Source organism: Condylura cristata, unplaced genomic scaffold, assembly GCF_000260355.1.
Source record: "Condylura cristata isolate star-nosed mole 26May11 unplaced genomic scaffold, ConCri1.0 scaffold00033, whole genome shotgun sequence".
NCBI classification, from domain to species: Eukaryota; Metazoa; Chordata; class Mammalia; order Eulipotyphla; family Talpidae; genus Condylura; species Condylura cristata.
This window is the reverse complement of record NW_004567134.1, coordinates 16,330,877-16,348,968: the sequence shown is the minus strand read 5'-3', so window position 1 is coordinate 16,348,968 and position 18,092 is coordinate 16,330,877. Positions and strand designations below refer to the sequence as shown.

At 56.0% G+C, this 18,092-nt stretch overlaps 3 protein-coding genes across 3 annotated transcripts in view; 2 read left to right on the top strand and 1 right to left on the bottom strand.

Moving 5' to 3' along the window:
* The window catches only part of FANCD2 (Fanconi anemia, complementation group D2), a 51,793-nt gene extending 40,475 nt beyond the window's left edge, over positions 1-11,318 (top strand). The window contains exons 38-44 of the mRNA XM_012732183.1: positions 5,389-5,460; positions 6,025-6,063; positions 7,146-7,220; positions 7,869-7,943; positions 8,752-8,898; positions 9,356-9,457; positions 10,973-11,318. Of these exons, the coding sequence (XP_012587637.1) occupies positions 5,389-5,460; positions 6,025-6,063; positions 7,146-7,220; positions 7,869-7,943; positions 8,752-8,898; positions 9,356-9,457; positions 10,973-11,047 (585 nt within the window). The 3' untranslated portion in view covers positions 11,048-11,318. The remainder of the gene's footprint in view (positions 1-5,388; positions 5,461-6,024; positions 6,064-7,145; positions 7,221-7,868; positions 7,944-8,751; positions 8,899-9,355; positions 9,458-10,972) is intronic.
* Positions 11,319-12,507: 1,189 nt separating this feature from the next.
* Positions 12,508-13,044, bottom strand: FANCD2OS (FANCD2 opposite strand). Its single transcript, XM_004692380.1, has one exon. The coding sequence runs from the start codon at positions 13,042-13,044 to the stop codon at positions 12,508-12,510; it is 537 nt and encodes a 178-aa protein (XP_004692437.1).
* Positions 13,045-17,679: 4,635 nt separating this feature from the next.
* The window catches only part of BRK1 (BRICK1, SCAR/WAVE actin-nucleating complex subunit), a 6,140-nt gene continuing 5,727 nt past the window's right edge, over positions 17,680-18,092 (top strand). Inside the window, exon 1 of the mRNA XM_004692379.2 lies at positions 17,680-17,838. Within this exon, the coding sequence (XP_004692436.1) occupies positions 17,721-17,838 (118 nt within the window). The 5' untranslated portion in view covers positions 17,680-17,720. The remainder of the gene's footprint in view (positions 17,839-18,092) is intronic.

Sequence of the window (18,092 nt, the reverse complement as noted above, 5' to 3'; positions counted from 1 at the left end):
GGGGGCAGTGCAGAGAAGCCCCGGCAGGTGCAGGTCACCGGCAGGCAGGAGGCCGCTGCCCTGCGGAGGGACAGAGCTGGCGGAAAAGAGGCCCTGCCTAGGCACAGGTGGGCAGAAGACTGCTGCCAGATTTTTTAATATAAATGCTTAAGTAGTGTCTTGAGCTTTTATTACCTGGTTACATTTAGTTCATGCATCGCCCTGCACTTTGCCTGCCAGCCACGTAGAGTTACTCTCAGTGCTGTCTAGCTTCCCCCTGAAGGCTTCTCACACACTCTTCCTGCCACTGGACTCCTTACCCCATGATCCACAGTCTTCTTGAACTCATCCTTGAGGTCTGGACTGAAGCTCCACCTCCTGGGAGGCATCTCCAGCCCCGAGGCCACATAGCATCCTGCTACCCTGTCCCCCATTTCTCTCCTAACTCCCATGCTAGAAACTGGTATTTTAGTTTACTTTTTCATCTGTCTTTCCCGGCAAACTGTGTGTACTTCACTGTCTGAAGACAGAAACAGTCGTTGTGTCTTCAGTACTCAAACACTGCTTGACCAACATCCTGAATAGTGTCACAGAAATGTAAGTCAGAATCACAGCATGTAGAGTGAAAAGGGTTACCTTGCGAGCGTCGGCAGAGTTGTGGGGTGTGCTGCTGGAGGGCCTGGATCGTTGAAACAGGATGGCAGTTCCCTTGAAAGGTGGCCATACTCCTCCCGTAGAGCCTAGCACCCACTCCTAGGTGCTCGCCCAGGAGGAAGGACAGCTTATGCCCACACGTCCTGTGAGCAGGTGTTTCTAGCAGCTTTATTTGCAACAGCCCCAAAATGCAAGCTCCCAAATGTCTGCCAGCCAGTTACTGGATGACAAAGTTTGCTCTGTCCATAGAGTGGAACATTCCCGAGCCAACATGGGTTAGAAAAGGTCCTGAGTAAAAAGCAAGACCATGAGAGTATATAATATTTTATTCCACTTATATCAAATGCTAAAAATTAACAGATACTCTGGGAGGCCTGTTAGGCCCTCGAGGAAACTCACGTGGGCTGCTTCTCCTAGTCTGGTGTTCAGAGCTGTGGCCACTGGGCACTTGAGGACTTCAGCACTTGAGTCCTCTCTTGACTTGCTGGTCATACATGCTCAAGGCCTTCAGGTGCTGCCCGAGTGCTCTGCCTGCAGCTAAACTTTGCTGATGTGCCCTTAGGAATGGATTTTGCCTGCCTGAAAATCAGAATTTGCTCTACTCCGCCCTCGAGGTCTTTACTAATCGACTGAAGCAGGTGGAGCCTGACCAGCCCTTGGAAGAACTGCTCAGGTGGGTCAGACAGACCACTCGCCTCGGTCACCCCTGGGGCAGCGTGCGCCAGGTCTCGTGCAGACAACTCGAGTGTCTCTCAGTGGCTGTGAAGAATGATCGTTTTCAACTCCTTTTTCTCAGATAGATGAGCTTTCTCGTAAAATCCTGAAGCATTAGAAACCGTGGGCTAATCATACCAAGTCATCATGCAGCCACCAGCCTGCGAAGTTTGACTTTTCGGGGTTGAAGAAAGCTCTGACCAGCTCCAGGCAACTCATGACTGTTTGGGGTTCTGCTTGGTCTCTGGTGGGGCTGCGTCACAGGAGACGCTGGTTGCACCCCCACCCCCTTGGAAGAAGAGGGGTCTTGGCGTGGCTCCCAGCCTCCTCCCTCAGCTCATTCGGAGGAAGGGGGGCTTTCTCCCACCTCCCTGAGAGCCCAGCCCCCTCCGTGTCGGTGCCTGTCGCCTCTCCAGCAGGGCAGGGCCATTGAACTGGTTTGACTTCTCCCTGTCGGTCAGTCAAGAGTTAACTCTCGTTTTGCTTTGGTACAATTTTGGACATACTGTGATGCCCCCTCACAGGTACGCGTGGCCTGGACTGGTCTTTGGGTTTCTTGGCTGGTTCATGACACCTTCCGGTCCCGCCTAGACCTGGCTTCCGTTCTGCCTGGCCTTTGTCCATATAAAGTCATAGTTCTCTGATGAGCCTCAAAGAACTGTGCTCTAAAGTGCTGAAAATTCAACCATCAGTCTTTTTTTTGGACAGTTAATACAAGGTTTCTTTACAAGGAAAGTGAAAAGAGGAGGCGCACAAAGAGGGGACTGTGGAGCCCTTCCGTGAGCTTAGTTCATGGATTTGGACACTTCTGTAATGTTTGTGTTGCTTTGATTTCTGTCTCCTTACAGCCAGAGCTTCCACTACTTACAGAACTTCTGTCACAGCGTCCCTACTTTCCAGTGTGCCCTGTATCTTATCAGGCTTCTGATGGCCATTCTGGAGAAATCCACAGCTCCTGCTCAGAACAAGGAAAAAATTGGTGATTGGCTTAGAACCTCCGATTTATTTTCTTCATGAATATGATTAAAACTGAAGCTTACAGACTAGGCACTTTCGTATTTTACAAGCAAATATCCGTGTGACTGGATGTCTGAAGTGACATTTCCCTGGAAGGAGCTATGACTGGTCTGTGCTGCTATTATTCCTTAGTCTGGCTTCACTTAGCTCGGTTGACTAGATAATTCTCTGTTTGGTTTATGTTTATTCATGGCCTTCCTTTTTTTTTTAATTAGATGAGCCATTTGATAAAAGGCATAAAAATGAGGAAAAAGGGAGAAAGCAGAACTGTATACAAAGAAAGGCTCAATCCTGTCCCTCATCTTTCTGTGACCTGCTCTTGTCATTGTTCTTGGAGTGCAGCTCACTGGCCGCACATCCAAATTGGCAGCACAAGCAGGAAGCAAGACAGAAATGCGAAACAGGCCTGTTATTCCTGTGGACTAGAAGGAGAGGGCTTGGGGCCCTCCCTGGTGGCGCAGTGGGTTAGGACGCAGCACTGCAAGCTGGCCGCAGCCACCTCGTGCGAGTTCGATCCCCACCCCGGAGGTGACCACAGGGCGCGGCAGACCCCTCCTGTCTCCCTGCTGCTCCCCTCAGCAATGTATTTTGTCAGTCTGCCTGTTCTGCTCCCCGCTCTGTCTCTGGTGAATCTGCTCACCGCCCCTGCACCTCTGGCCTCGACCCCAATTCCGGATGCACAAAAAAAAGGGGGGTGGGGAGGGCTTGGTCTGAGTCTGCGTGGATGGCCACTGCTTACTGGCATGTCCAGTAGGAACAGAGTCCGCTTACGGCGTTCTTCTCTGTGTGTGTGTGTGTGTGTCAAGTGTGCTCATGTTCATGTGTTTCAGGACAGGATGGGGGGAGGTGTTGGGTCTCAGACAAATGGATGCATTCCTGGAACAGGAACTCGTGATGCTGATTTAAAGTTAAACCAGGGATTTTGGGCATAATTTTAAAAGAATAATCCTTATGCTCAGTAGTCTTCCCCAAAGCCTGAAAGGCTGAGATTTCATTTTCCATGCATGAGATGTCTTTGTTTTGTTTCTCAACCAGCGTCCTTGGCCCGACAGTTCCTTTGCCGAGTGTGGCCAGGTGGCGAGGAGAACCGCACTGCCCTCAATGACCAGCTCCATGCTTTGCTCTGGTGAGATGCTTGGGCTTCTTCCTGTGAGACAGCCTCCTGTTTTGGCACAGCTGGTCCCTCCTCTGGTCAGACTGAGAAATAGCCTTGCTTAGTGGTGAAGTAGGTTAAAGATTAACAGAAGTGGGGCTCCCTGGTAGTGCGAGGGGTGAGTCAGCACTGTGAGGCTGTCTGTAGCCACTGCAGCCTGAGTTCGATCCCCGGCCGAGGGACCCACAGGGCGCAGCAGACCTCTCCTGTCTGCCTATTGCCCACTGTATCATGTGAGTCTGCTCACCCCTGCACCTCTGGCCTACACCCCAGCTCTTATGTGCATAATTAAATAAAAACAAATCTTAAAAATAATTTAACAGACATTGTAGTCTATAGATTGTAGTTCTCGTTTATACGGTCAACTAATTTCTTGTTAGTCATAGAGGAAGGAGAGGAGTCTGGCTTTGTCTTTCTTACCTTGATAGTCAGTGAGTCGGATACTGTCTCCTCCACACACCCTTCACTTCTAGGATGTCCAAGTGTTGTTTTGAATTGAGACATCATTGTCTTTACCTCCAGACATAAAAGCTTAATATCTGGTGGTAACTCAGGAAAGGAATCTCGCTTCCGCGCTCTGGAGCAGAAGCTCACATGCCTGTGGTTCTCCACGCAGCATCTACCTGGAGCACACGGACAGCGTCCTGAAGGCCATAGAGGAGATTGCGGGCGTCGGTGTCCCGGAACTGATCAACTCTTCTAAAGATGCCTCTTCTGCCACATTCCCTACGCTGACCAGGTGAAGCACCTCTCGCCTCTTGCTCTTTGCCGAGGTGCGATCACGCTGACCGGCTGATTCCCAAAGGACTGTCTCCCTTCTCTAGTTAGCTACAGGCGGGCTTGACCCCCAGGGGACTCAGCCAGTTCCGGTGACCATCAGCCAGTAAACTTCTCTGGTCACTGCTTTCTTCCTGTCAGCTTGAGGCGTCTTTCTGGTACCTTAACCACCTGCAAAAGAAAAGGCCGACTTTGTCTATCGCGCGCTCCCTTAATGGGTTTTGTGCCTCGTAATGTTGGCCTGCACAGTTTGTAATGTATTCCGAGGCTCCTTTGACGCGTGCTGTGACCCTAATGCGCAAAGGGAGGTCTTGGCGGATGACCCCAGCGCGCAAAGGGAGGGCTAGAGGGGTGTGGGCCCAAGAGTGGCCGCCATCTTTGCCCCAGCAGCCCTGCTGCCCTCACACCGCCCGCCGCCTCCACTCTGGTGGCCGTGTGCCCACTGGGTTGGACTCACTCTGAGTCCTTCCCAGGCCCCAAGCTCCCACAGTGGACCCTGGGGAGAGCACTTGCGGGAAGGCGGGGAGGGCCGTGGCTTTGGCCTGTCCCCAGGAGGCCTGACCAGCGTGCGTGCCGCCCTCCTAGGAACACCTTTGTCGTCTTCTTCCGCGTGATGATGGCGCAGCTGGAGAAGACTGTGAAAGACCTGCAGCCTGGCGCGGCCACAGACCCGCAGCACGTGGGTCTGGGTTTTCTCCCAAGCTTTTCCTCGATCTGCCAGCTCAGGATTGCCTTATGCTTTCATTTCCTCCCTCGCGTTGGAGGTGGGCTCAGGTCCTTGGGGAGAGCTAGCCTTGGCCTTGGCCTCGGCCTCGGCGGCCTGTGCTGAGCTGATCTGGACCCCGAATGGGCCAGCTAGAGGGGCTGGTGACCAGGGGGCACTGGGCGGACGCTTTTTCCTACTTGTAAACCACTGTGGGGCAGCCCTCTTCTATGAAAAACTGTTCGGGGTCCCTGAGGCTGCACGGGCAGGCTCCTGCGCCACGGGGGAGCCGCGGCCCTGTGGGTAGTTGGCTTCAAGTCCCTGAATGGCCGTGGAGGCCGGGCAGCGAGGCGCTGGCCGGATACAGAGGTGCTGTGCCCTTGCGCTGCAGGTCCACGAGGAGAAGCTGCTCTACTGGAACATGGCGGTGCGCGACTTCAGCGTCCTCGTCAACCTGATGAAGGTGCCGGCTCTTGGCCGTCTCCCTGCCGCCCGCAGACACAGCAAGGGTGCTGACCTCCGAAAGGGAGTCTCCGCTCACCACCCTTCACTGGGGCGCTGCCCCCAACCTCTTGCCTCGTCCCCCTTCCCTGCGGACAGCCCCTTGTCTCCCTGGGCCGCGTCACTTCCCTTCGGCCCCTCTCTCCTCGTGGCCTCCCAGCATCAGTCCCGCACTGACTTGCCTCTCGCTGGGCTCTGATCTGAGCGCACCCAGCACCCCGCCAGCCCCTCAGGCTCACTCTGTGCGCGCCCGCTCCGGATTTTCGTCAGGCGGTTCCCACTGTCTTTCTCCCTCCCGCCTCTCTGCCCGCCCTTCTGGAGACGGGTGCGCACTTGCCCCTCTGAGTGCCATCTTCCCTCACGTGCACCCCCTTCTCCTTGGGCCTCACTGTGATGGCTGCTCTGCAGTGTCACTGCCCTGAGCCCTGCCGGACCCCTGTAAGTTCTCCCACACCCAGACTTAGCCAGTGGGAGAGAAGCTGGTGCCCAGTGCAGCACGCCTCAGCTTCGGCTCCTCTCTCTGCAGGTGTTCGATAGTCGCCCCGTTCTGCACGTGTGTCTGAAGGTGAGGGGCTCCCCTCTTCATACTTACTTATTCCTGCCGTGGGTTCCAGAGAGGGCGCCAGCTGAGGGGAAGGGCTCACCTGCCCATAAGCCCCCGTCCCCAGGGTTGGTGCTGGGCTGGGGAAGACACTGGCCGCCTCTCCAGAGTCAGAGGACTGGGGGAGCCCGTCTGCTTGAAACTTTCAGTCTGGGTCTTAGGATAAGGAGGGGCCGGGCGCGGTCATGAGCGCCGGCAGCTGCTCTCCCTCCCACTCCTTCCCTGGCAGCAGGGGGAGGAGGAATGGCCGAGGCCTCTCAAAGCCCCTGGGCGGCCTCCAGTGTGGCACTGAGTCCTGAGCACTCTGGGACTCCTTCGTGTGGGCGAGCCCGGTTAGCCCTCGGTGTCACGGTCGCGCAGTGGGCGCAGAGCGAGGAATGTTCCCAGGGTGCTTCCCCCTCAGGCGTGTCCTCCCAGACGGAGGTGTGCCATTCCGGTCCTCTCTGGCTGTCTTCCTCCTCACTCACTCCAGCCCGGGGCCGGGGCGTCGTGGGGCGGCGGGAGCTCCTCCGGCTCTACCCACCTTTTTGCACTTGGAAGCAAGCTGCACGGGGCGGGGCGTGCTCTAACGCTGGGGCCCTTTTGCATTTGCTGCTGTTAAGGTTTATTTACTTAAGCGTACAAGAGATGGGGTGCAGGCCGGAGGTGCGGGGGAGGTGGTGAGAGGATTCACCAGACACACTGGGGAGCAGAACAGTGAGCCACTGAAATCCACTGCTGAGGTCTGCTGGCCGGGGCGGCATCTCAGTGCTGCCCTTCAGCCCTGGCGCCACCGGGGAGGCCCCTTTCATGCCCTTTCCTTAATCGGAGCCGATTGGCTATGCCTGACAAGGTAAGTGCCTGGCTTGGGAGGTTAGTTGGCAGACTGACTTTGTGCATTAAATTACACTCTCTACGTTAGCTCTTTGGACCCCTGCCAGTGTGGCTTTTTTTCTAAGTAAAAATTTAAAAAACCCTGAGCGGGGGTGCGTTGCTGGCTCACGCTTGGGGCCTTCGGGGCACAGGTCTCAGCTTGGGGTGCTCACGTGTGTCTCCTCTCTCCACAGTACGGGCATCTCTTTGTGAAAGCATTCCTCAGGCAGTGCATGCCGCTCCTAGACTTCAGTTTTAAGAAACACCGGGTAAGAGCCCAGCGCAGGGCGGGACGAGCGTCCGCGGTGATGGAGGGCGGGTCTGGGGGCCGCCCTGCTGGGGCTCTGGGGCCTCGTGCTTCCACTCCGGCCCGCTGCCGTTCTCGCCAGAGATGCCCCAGTGCCCCGAGTGGGCTGCGCGCAAGCCCTTCAGCACGACTTCCCACTCCCCGGGCCTCAGGGGTGTCTTGCAGCTTGACCTGCGGTGCTCTTGTGCCCAGGACATGTGTGCTTCTGTCTTCCTTTGCGCTTGTCTAGTCCTGCTTTCAAGAGCAATTAGAAGGAACTCTCCTGTGTCGTATAGTCATTGGTACTATAATGGACAGCATTGAGTTCTCTTTCAGCCCCGTGGGGTCCGGGCCTAGAATAGTGAGCCGAGGGTAGAAACAGATGACAGTTTCCTACACAGTTGACCTTAGCCGACTTTGCAGGACACGCGCCTTTCTCGCTCGGCCGTGCGGAGGGGAGGCCGCCGGCCAGGCAGCCCCTCCTGTTGGGGCTCGAAATTGGCGACTGTCGACACCAGGCTGGAGCCTACAGGGGCGCCCTCCTGCAGGGTCATCCTCTTTGGCGCCCATGGTTGCAAAGGTACTTTGCATCTGAGGTGAAAGGAGCATTTATAAGTGTTGTTGGTTCTAGGAGGATGTTCTGAGCTTACTGGAAACCTTCCAGCTGAGCACGCGGCTGCTCCATCACCTGTGCGGGCATTCTAAGGTAAGGGCCACGCCCCAGCCGCCCGCTGTCCACCTGCGGGGACGCTGTAGACTGCTCTGTAGCCTTTCTCTTGTGGCCTGTGTCTGTTGGCTCAGAGTACTCAGATCCTTAGTGGCTGGTCGAGGTTGGGGGCTGCTGCTGCTGTGGTTTGACCCCTTAGAAGCTCTTCGGCAAGATGTGAAGAACTGTGATGAGCCACACACTGCTCTGGTGGGAGGGGTCTGCTGGCTGCTGAGGACCTCGAGGAGCTGCTGAAGGCTGAGAGACGCAGCTGTGCTGCTCATCCGGGAGCCGCCTGTCCGCCCGAGGACATGCTGAGGGCTGAGGGGCTTCTCCCCTCGCAGCCTGTGGGGTGGGCCGTCGTCACTTGTCTGAAGAGCACAGCCACGAGATCTGCAGCCGCTGGCAAAGCATTGACTCTTCGGAGCAGTTTCTGTTGCGCTCTGGCCTAGTTCTCACTGCAGGAGGTGCCGAGCAGCAGGGTTGACGGAATCTGAGCCAAACAGAAGCTATTAATGTCAGTGTCACACAAGCTCCAAGATACTACAGATAAATTCATGGCTCTTTGGTCAGTAAGAGGCTGACAAGAACCCGGAAGCCGTGCTGGGGTGACTGCTGCCCTTTTGCGTGAGGGACGGTCCATGGTCTTGGGAGCGCTGTGCAGACGGCCCCACCCGGAGCGCGGCTCTGGCCAGTGCAGGCGAGGCTCGGGCTCTTCCCCGGCTCGGGCTCAGGGCACGGACACTCCGTGTAGGTGTGAAGGCGTGTGATGGAGGAGGTGTGCATTAACACGCTGGCTTCTGTTCAGATTCACCAGGACACGAAACTCACCAAACACGTGCCTTTGCTCAAAAAGACTCTGGAGCTGTTAGTTTGCAGAGTGAAGGCCATGCTTGTCCTCAACAATTGCAGGGAGGCGTTCTGGCTGGGCAACCTCAAAAACCGGGACTTGCAGGTAAGCTGGCCACTAGCGGTCACTCGTGACTTAGCGAACCAGGGCTTCTGTCTGAGCGGTCCTGATCCAAAGCTGATGTTCTGTGGCCATGTTGGTGTGCCACTCCTCTGCCCTGTGTGGCTGCTTGGGGCTGGTGTGTGGGCCTGCTTCTACCTGAAGGGACTCCGGAACTGACTACTTAAACAGTAGCTGGAGAGTTGCTGCACTCTGCCCTTGTAAAGCCCAGTATGATACCAGCACATGATGGTGGGCCTTGTGCAAAAGTACACAGTGGGCCAGAGTCATCGCAGAAACCGTTGGCACACCTGTCTAGACGCTGTCACGCGGTGTCCGTGTCTGGCTGCGTTGGAATGGCGAGACTTCCTCCTTTATATTGTCCTGAGCGAAGTCTTTCTCCTCCTGAAGCCCCAGCTGTGGTCATGAAACTCGCCATTTGTCTCTGCCCGCCCATGTTTAGGGTGAAGAGATTATATCCCAGAATTCCCAGGAGAGTTCGGTGGCTGAGAGTGAAGGTGACCCTTCATCCCAGGTCTCCAGGAGCAAAGCACAGGAGGAGGAGGTATCTGGGGGGGCACGGGGGGGGCACCATTGGTGGCAGTCGTTCTGAGTTGGCAGTGTTCGGGACTTTTCCTGCTTGCGTTGGTAATCACATGCTTCTGTCCGTCTTCATGTCCTCTGGAAAAGATTCTGGGCTTACATGAAGTCTGGGAGCAAGAAAAACCACACACTCTTCTACCTCAAGTTACAGAACATGCTTGAGCTAAACGCTCCCGTTGCAGTCTCCTGTTTTTTGTTTATTTTATTGGAAAGATTTATTTATGCAAACAAGAGCCAGGGTATAGAGGTACAGAGGATGAGAGGATTCATCAGAGACAGTGGGGAGCAGAACTGGCGATGGACTGAAGTACGCTGCTGAGGGGGGCAGCGTGCGGGTCACGCCCTGGCCGGGGCTCGAACTTGCACTGCAGCGGCTGGTGATAGCTTCATAGTCTGGACTTAACTTTCAGAGAGGCCCTGAAACCATTTTAAAGGGGGAAATAAGGGTTGTGAGCACTGGGAAGAATGAGTGAAGGCATTTAAATGTGTGGTTTTACTGTGGATGTACAAAAAGGAGTGAAAGCATTCAGCGAAAGCTAACAGGAGCAAGAGCTGTCGGCTCCGAGTGCTGGAGTAAGAGGGAGGCTTATTCTTCGTGGGCCACTGCACACGCTTCGGGCCTTTGAAGAAAGCCAAAGAAACACATAAACGTTTAGATTGGTTACTCAGGTGGGTTATGGACCCCGAGAAGCCCAGACTGCAGAATCCGTGTCGCGGAGCTGTCTATGCAGGTTGAGGCTGACGGAGATCACAGACCATGAGCGATTCTTTTATCGCCTAGTCCCCTGTGGCAGAACATGCTGTGCTTCATCCTTTTTCTCAAGATAAGAACCACTTTTTTGGTCCCTAAGGTTTTTAACTTTGAACATTGTATTTGATTTCGGGTCCCTGCTCTGTTCCTGTGTGGCACCTACACCGTGTCTCATGCTTACTGAAGCCCAGGTGGCTTAGTTAAAAATCACGCAAATTGGGCCCTCCCTGGTGGCGCAGCGGGTTACAGCACAGCACTGAGAATCTAAAAGCCACTTCCTCATGAGTTCGATTCCCGCCTGCCCCGGAGGTGACCCCATGGTGCAGCAGCCCTCCCCTGGCCCGCCCGCTGCTCCCCTCAGCAGTGTACTTTGTTGATCCGCCTGTTCTGCTCCCCGCTCTGTCTCTGGTGAAGCCTCTCACTGCCCCTGCACCTCTGGCCTGTACCCTAGCTCTGTATGCATAAATAAATCAATCTTAAAAAAAAAAAAATCACGCAAATTTGGTTCAATTGCAGATGGGTTCAGTCAGTGTCAGTGGCTGCACGGCCTTAGCTTCAGGGTCCTGCCGAAGAGTTGGGAGCCCTGGATTCGTTTTTCAAATGATGGTTTAAAACTTACCCTTGGTTTTTACAATGATGCAGCACAGCTGTGTGTCCTGTGGGAGCAGCTGCAACTCATGGGGTCACCCCGCTGACTAAAACCCTGAGTTATCCTTTGCCCCTTAGGATGGTGAAGATGATGACGCCAGTGGTGGAGAACATGAGCCAGTGAGTCCTGAGAGCGACGACGACTCTGATTAGGACACAGACCTGACGCCCTCCCAGCTCTTAGCACTTGGGTTTGGGTTTGAAGTCTGCTGCTGCCCCTCTGTCCCTCAGAGGGCCGTGGGTGGTCACTGCCCGTGTGTGCGTTTCGCACTGCCTGGCCCCACCGCGGACCCTCCCCGCTCCGAGTGCCCAGTGGCATCCTGACAGCCCGGGCGAGCCGTCTGCGCGGTGCTCGGAAGCCCTGGCTCCGGCTTTGAGCTAGTTTTGGGCTGATTTTTCTACAAATAAAGTTTGTTTGAAGTTGTGTGGCAGCTGCCTTATTCCTCTCTGGTTTCCTTCATTATTCAGGGACTAGAATGGAGTTGAACTGGGGTTCGTGTGGAGAAATAATAGATTAGTGACAACAGATTAGCTTTATTACAGGCTTGTTTCTATTATTCGAGATGAGACGATCTTTGTGACCTTTTTGCAGAAGTGACGAGTATCTTTTTAAGGCAAACAAAATCCAAGGGGAAAATGCAGCCTAAACTCATGTTGACTTTATGCTCATTTTACGCCCAGTGTTCTAGTTGTACCAGAAATCTAACTACAAGGAATGAATCGTTCGGAGTATAAGGAGAATTCAGGGCAGCTGGGCTCAAGGAGGCCCGCGCTGCCTGAGCGCTGGAGGCTCCGAGGTCAGGAGTCCCAGGCTGCGCTGGCTGGCCCTGCAAGCCTCTGCAGGGAAGCCCCGCCAGGCGCACAGGGAAGCAGCAAGGCGAGCTGCCTTCAGGGCAGAGCACTCCGTGGGCCGCGCTCAGCAGGCGTGTTCAGTACTGGCCATTCCTGCCGTCTGATCTGCGTGTAACAGCCTCCGGAAGCTATAAAAACCAGGAGTAAAGGACGGGGCTGACGGTGGGCGCCCGGCCCCCAGTCCCGGGGTGGCTGGCTGGGTTCTGGCGCCCAGGCTCATAGCATGGGAACCTAACGCTTCGGTGTTGCTAGCAAGTTCTGGCCAGGCTGTGCCTATTTCATATTTGCTAACATTTCTACCCACTTTTCCTCTCAGAGGTGTCGGGTGTCCATGCTTTTGTGGTTTGGGTGGGGAGGTGCATTTTACCTCACTGCGTGGCACCCACACGCAGACCCGGGCTCCTTCGCCTGCACCCTCTGAAACCAGCCTCGTTCCACCGTTTGTTCGCACACCTCAGTGCGACCTTAGGTGTCCAGTGACTTCACACGCGGCGTGTGGTTTACACGGTTCGTTTAATGGCTCTTTAATCACACACACGTCAGCGCGCGCTGACACTTACATGGTGGTTTCGCTCTACGGTGGGAATGTCCTCCCGGCTCTGTTGCTGGCCCTTTCCCGGAGGGGAAGGTAGGGAAGGGGCTCCCGAGTGGTCATTGCTTGCCAGAGCAACAGCAGGGCGCGGCGCCGTCCCGCTACACCGACAGGCTTCCGGAAGCTTCCGGCGCTCAGCAGAGGCGCGGCGCGGCCCCAGTGGAGCCGGCTACCTGGAGTGCTGCAAGGCGAAGGTGCACTTCTTGTAGGCGGCGTAGAGCAGCAGGATGGAGCGCAGCATCTGCTTGCACATGGTCACCGTCATCTGCACCTGGGGCTCCTTCAGGCCAGTGGGCCACTGGTGCTCCCGGCTGATGATCTTGCAGAAGGCCGACTTGTCGGAAACCCGGAAGGTCCCAGTCCACTTGGGCGGCTGCGCCGTGATGACCCTGCCGAAGACGGAGTCCACGCCGCTGAGGCGCACGGGCTGGGGCTTCTTGACCAGCCCTTTCTTGCTGGTTGTGCTTCGGAGCTCGGAGGTGTGGCTGGGTAGCTTGGGACTCACCCCCGTTTCCGGGACTGGGTTGTCCAGGACTAGAGTGACCTCTTGAAAGCACAGCTGCACCTCCAGGTCAGAAGGGGTGTGTGGGAAGCAGGGGGAAGCCCTGAAAGGGTGCTTGGAAGAAGGCGTAGGCGTCGTGTGCCTCAGCCACTGGAAGCTCTCGTCCAGCGGGGTCCACGGTGACCAGAGCTGGTATCCAGCCATGGGCCGTCCTAAATGAGCAGAGCCAGACATGGCGTTTCCCAGGACACCAGAGCACTGGTCATTCTGTCACAGGGGGATGGGAACAGGTGTTAAGTCTGGTGGCTGTGATGTGTGCCACACCCATCCCAGAGCTCATCAGAAGCCCCCTTGCAGACGTGTCCGAAATGGACAGGTCCGGCCTGCCATGTGGGCAGCCTGGCGGGTGTGTCATAACCTGCCCGTGCTCCGAAGCTCTGAAGGCCACACCTTCCCGGGCATTTGAGACCAGCCCCTGTGCCAGCGGCTACGTGGTACCCCAGGACTGCCACCTTCAGCACCACTGGTGCCCACCTTAGGCCCCCCAGACCCACGGTGGGTGTAGGGCTTCCTGGTCAGCGTTTAAAACCAGCCCTCCCGGGAGTTCTGATGCACCTCACAGCTGGAGGGCTTGACCTGGCTCTCAATGTGCTGATGGGGATAGTCTCTTGGTGCCAAGAATGCTGTTTTGACACAAGGGAGCAGCGCTGAGCCCTGGGCACGTCTCCGCCCGCCCCTTCTCCCACAGAAGGCCAACAGCAGCCCTGATCCCTCCGGCCAGTCGCTGCCTGGAAAGGCCGGGTTACGGCCCCGTCTCACCATAACCTGGAGAGGGTGCCTCCCTGGTTCAGAGAGTGGGCGACATTGCCAGCTGGGGGCCTGCCCGGGCCAGTGGTTAACGAAAGGAGATGGTTGATTCCTCTAAATGCTGAGTTTCTCCTGACCAGTGCAGGTCCTTTCTCACCCTGTGCTCGGGTACCGGGTTGCCTCAGGGCGAGAGAGGTGGGCGCCCAGGAGCCAGGGGGCTATTCCAGGCAGCCTGTGACAGGCCCCGGAGCTTCCATGTGACCCAAGAGCATAGTCCCAAGATGGGGGCTGCCCTGGGTCCATCCTGGGGGTTGGGTGGTTTAACTCCGAGGATATAACCAGGTCGCTTTAATCCCTGGCTGCCTCTACAGCCTCACCTAAAAGGCCCCAGGGCGGGAGGTAAATGACCTCAAGTGCCCACTCTACGCATAACCAAAGGCTCCGACCCTTTCCCACCATTTTCACCCAGGGCCGCCACCCACCCTCTCCAGGTGAGCCCCGAGTCTGGTCTCTGGGAGCTCCCACTGCAGGGCCCCCGGCTCTGGCCCGGCTTCTCATTCAGCTCCTCCCACCCAAGGACCCCATCTGTCCATCTGGGAACTGGGGTCCTCCAGGCCGCCCCTGAGACCCGGAGGGCTGGGAGGCTCCCCGCCCTGCCGGAAGAAGGGGCTCGTCTCCGTCTCCGAGGGGCCCTACCCTGGGGGCGGGCAGGCGGAGCTGGCCGAGTGGAGGCGCCGTGGGGACCCACCCGAGCCCACCACCCGGCCCCACCACCGGGCGGGGGCTCACCCGCTGCACTCCGCGGGCGGCACGCTCCAGAGTGCGGCTGCTGTTCCCGGCCGCATCTTTTCTCCACCGGGCGCCTGGCAACCGCCTTTGTGACCCAGGACCTCGGGGAGCCCCGAGCCTTTGCGGGGGCGGGGTGGGGGGTGCGTGGGGGTTGGTCTCGAGGCGCCCCGCTAGGGTGCGTCCGGATGAACTCCCCACCCCCACCTTCCCGGGACACGCGGTCTGGCACTTAGTCTTGAGCACCAGCTCGAGGCCGGCGGCCTCTTCCCTTCCCTTCCCACACCCCTGCCCCGTCACAGGCGGGACACCCCCACTGCGGAGGCTCGAGCCCGCCTGCAAGACCAGCCCTACAGCCGTGGGAAAAGCTACGCCACCGTTAACCCTGCTCGAGGGTGTTCAGGCTCAGGACCCAGGTGCTCAAGCCTTGGCTACCGCCGTGGAATGATCTCAGGAATCAGTCAGGGAGGGTCACACAAAAGCTGGCCCAGGGAGAGCCAGGGTCCAGGTCTTCCCTTGAGTCCCAGTGAGAAAACGCCCTACCTTCTTCAGCTCCAGAAAGGCCTACACTGTGCTGTACTCACTGAAAATTGCCCCTTGCGCAATGGTGAAAGCGGACCATACCATTTAGCAATAAATAAGCCTTCCCCCCTGGGGGAGAGGTCCACCCAGTCAACCCCCACCCCAGGGCCCAGCACAGTATCTGTGGGGCGAATTAACTATTGACTCACCTGCCTTTGTCTTGTTCAACTGCAAACTGTCCTCTTTGTCACCTGTAAGACACGGCACTACCAGCTCCCTCTTTTTGTCTGGTTCTTCAGATTAAGCTGAAGGGAAGAGACTGGGTGCCAGGCACGGGGTCAGGCTGAGATCCTGGTTTGCAAGACGCATGATTTGAAGGGATTAATCCAGAACTGTGAGCTGTGTTATGTGGAAGGAGCAGGAAGTGGAGAGATTGTGGGCAGGTCAGGAAAGGGAGAGAGGCAGAGATGAAATGATTTTTAATTACACATTTTACCCAGTAACCTTTATTTAGACACATTATTTTAAAAGCAAACAAAATGAGTTTTTAAAAAAGATTTATTCATTTATGCATACAGGAACTGATGTAGGCCAGAGGTGTGGGAAGGGAGCAGCAGGTGAGACAGGAGAGTTCTGTTGCACCATATGTGTTAGCTCCCTGGCCAGGGATCAAATTCGTGCTGCAGTGGCTGTGGCCAGCTTCACAGGGCTGCACTTTACCCTGTTGGGCCCCCAGGGAGGGCCGAGAATTCAGTTCTGTCCTATTTTTATACCTGGAACTGCCAGGATTCCCTAAGTTCCATGAAATGTATAATCAACTCGAAGCAGAGCCCTGGTTTATGCTGAAGCAACCTGCCACCCTGAAGCATCCCTTGATGCACTGGCAGCATCCCCAAAGCTTTCCTGTGCAACCCTGCATTGCATCAGAACAATTCCTCCAATGAAGAGCCAGCACACTGCAAACCCTGACTGAAGAAATGCTAGACTGCCAGTCCACAAAGCGCAGAGGAAGTCCAGAAGTCTGAAGGAGTATTCTGCAGAACGGCATCAGATCCTCCCGTCGCCTGGAATTACAGGGGAGAGCCTGGCACAGGTGTGTAGGAACTCAGCAAAAGGAGAAGAATGGAGGCGGCCTTGTCGGTGGAAGACCGTAACTCACTGGAGAGATGCTTTCTGCGTAAGAGCAGAGCGAACTGGCCAGGAGTGCTACTCTGAGGGCCAGGCTCTGTGCCTGCTGTGCCTTCTTGCCCACTTGCTGCTGCCCCACCTGCTGCTAGCCTACTGTTACAGACAAGGAAACCAAAGCACAGAATGGTGACCTGTTTCTGGTGGGCCTGGGGTTGGAAACTAGGATATCCTCCTTTATGGGAAAGCAGATTGATCTGACTTGAATGAGCAGAATACTGTTTCAACAATCATTTCGGAGACACCTTGACGGTATTTTAGGAATCACTTTGTGAATACATAGCAGTGCCCATATAAAGACTTGAACCTCTTTTCAGAGTCAAAATTAAGAGAATCTAGTCATGGTGAAGGGCCACCACTTAATTCTTGCTGTGACCTTGAACTTGAGTTTTTTCCTCTGTAGAATGAAAACCCCCTTCTGACTTCAGTGTTTGTAAGGGTACAATGAGATAATAGTTGTGAGCCAGCTTTATTATAGCTACTGAAATCTCCCAGAGCAGAGGACTGTTAGTAATAGTTTCTCTGTGCAAACGGTTGTATCTGAAAAAAAAAAAAAAAAGTCTAACAAAATACTGGCTACTCCAGACAACCTTAGTGATGTGTCTGGGAGATATTTGATTCTTACCAAAAAAAAAAAAAAAAAAAAAAAAAAGGCATTTACTGCACCAGATTGTCAGTATTCCCTGAAACAAAAATGAAATCGCCCATAATTTCCCTACCTTGACAAACTAAATAGAGACATTTGGGGCATATTTAACTTGTCCTCAAGCAAACATAACTTTTGCATGATTGCCATTACAGAAACATTTGTATTTTGTTTTTTCCTTCAATTTATGTGTTAAACGGCTGTGATCACAATCAGCAGTTACACAGCGGCTAACAGGTGCTATGAGCAGCTACAAACAGTACCCCAACTGTTGAGACGGAGCTGGCTTTTTTTTTTTTTTTTTTGATACCACAATGAGCACCTCCACCCCTCCAGCGATTTTCATAATGAAATGATTATTAGGTAGCTTATGGCTGTTTCCAGTTAAATTTCCTTCCGACAGGCAGTGCTGTGCTGCCTGGCCTGCTGTTTATTTACAAGCCCATCACGTCTCCCCACCCCTGGGCATTACCCGACCAAGTGTCTGTCCCCTTTGTAACTACGGATAAACCAACGAGGGACGCCGAGCCGCGCCGTGAAGGCGCTGTAGCCAGTGGTTTGTGGTTAACGGGATTCAGCTGGTCAAGCTCATCTCTTTGCTGACACAGGCCACAACCTTGGTTTGCAGCAGCTGACGAGGGGGATGCGACCAAGCCCCACGAGCTCCTTAACGCCCCAAACTGCCAGGGCCCGGGATGGGGGTGGCGTGGGGAGCTCTCGGCGCGTGCGCACTGCGTTTCCCCGGCGCTGAAACGTCGATTTCAGACGCGTGGGCGGAGAGCGAAAACACCGCGAGGACGTGGCAGTGCGCAGGCGCGCACGCTGCCCGTGGATTGGCGCGGGGCTGAGGGTAGGCGCTGGCCGGCGGCGCAGGCGCACTGGCGGCCTGGCGCGCCCGGGCGCCTGCGCAGACGCGCTTTCTCAGGCGGCAGCCATGGCGGGGCAGGAGGACCCGGTACAGCGGGAGATTCACCAGGACTGGGCGAACCGGGAGTACATCGAGGTCATCACCAGCAGCATCAAGAAAATCGCGGACTTTCTCAACTCGTTCGGTCAGCGGGCGAGCGGGGGGGCGGGACTTGGGAGGCCTCCGCGGCAGTGTGGCGGGGGTGCTGGGCGCTTTGGGGGTTCGCCCCGGAGCCGGGAGCTTCCTCCTTCAGCCCTGCCCTCCCGCCTGCCCCCTCCGGCGCGGGCCGCGCGCCTCCGTGCCTGCTTCCGTGGGGCTCCAGGCACATTCCTGTCCCCTCGCCCCTGCGCACCCACGTGGGCCCCAGGCCCAGGCGGCCTCAGCGTCCACGCGGAAGGG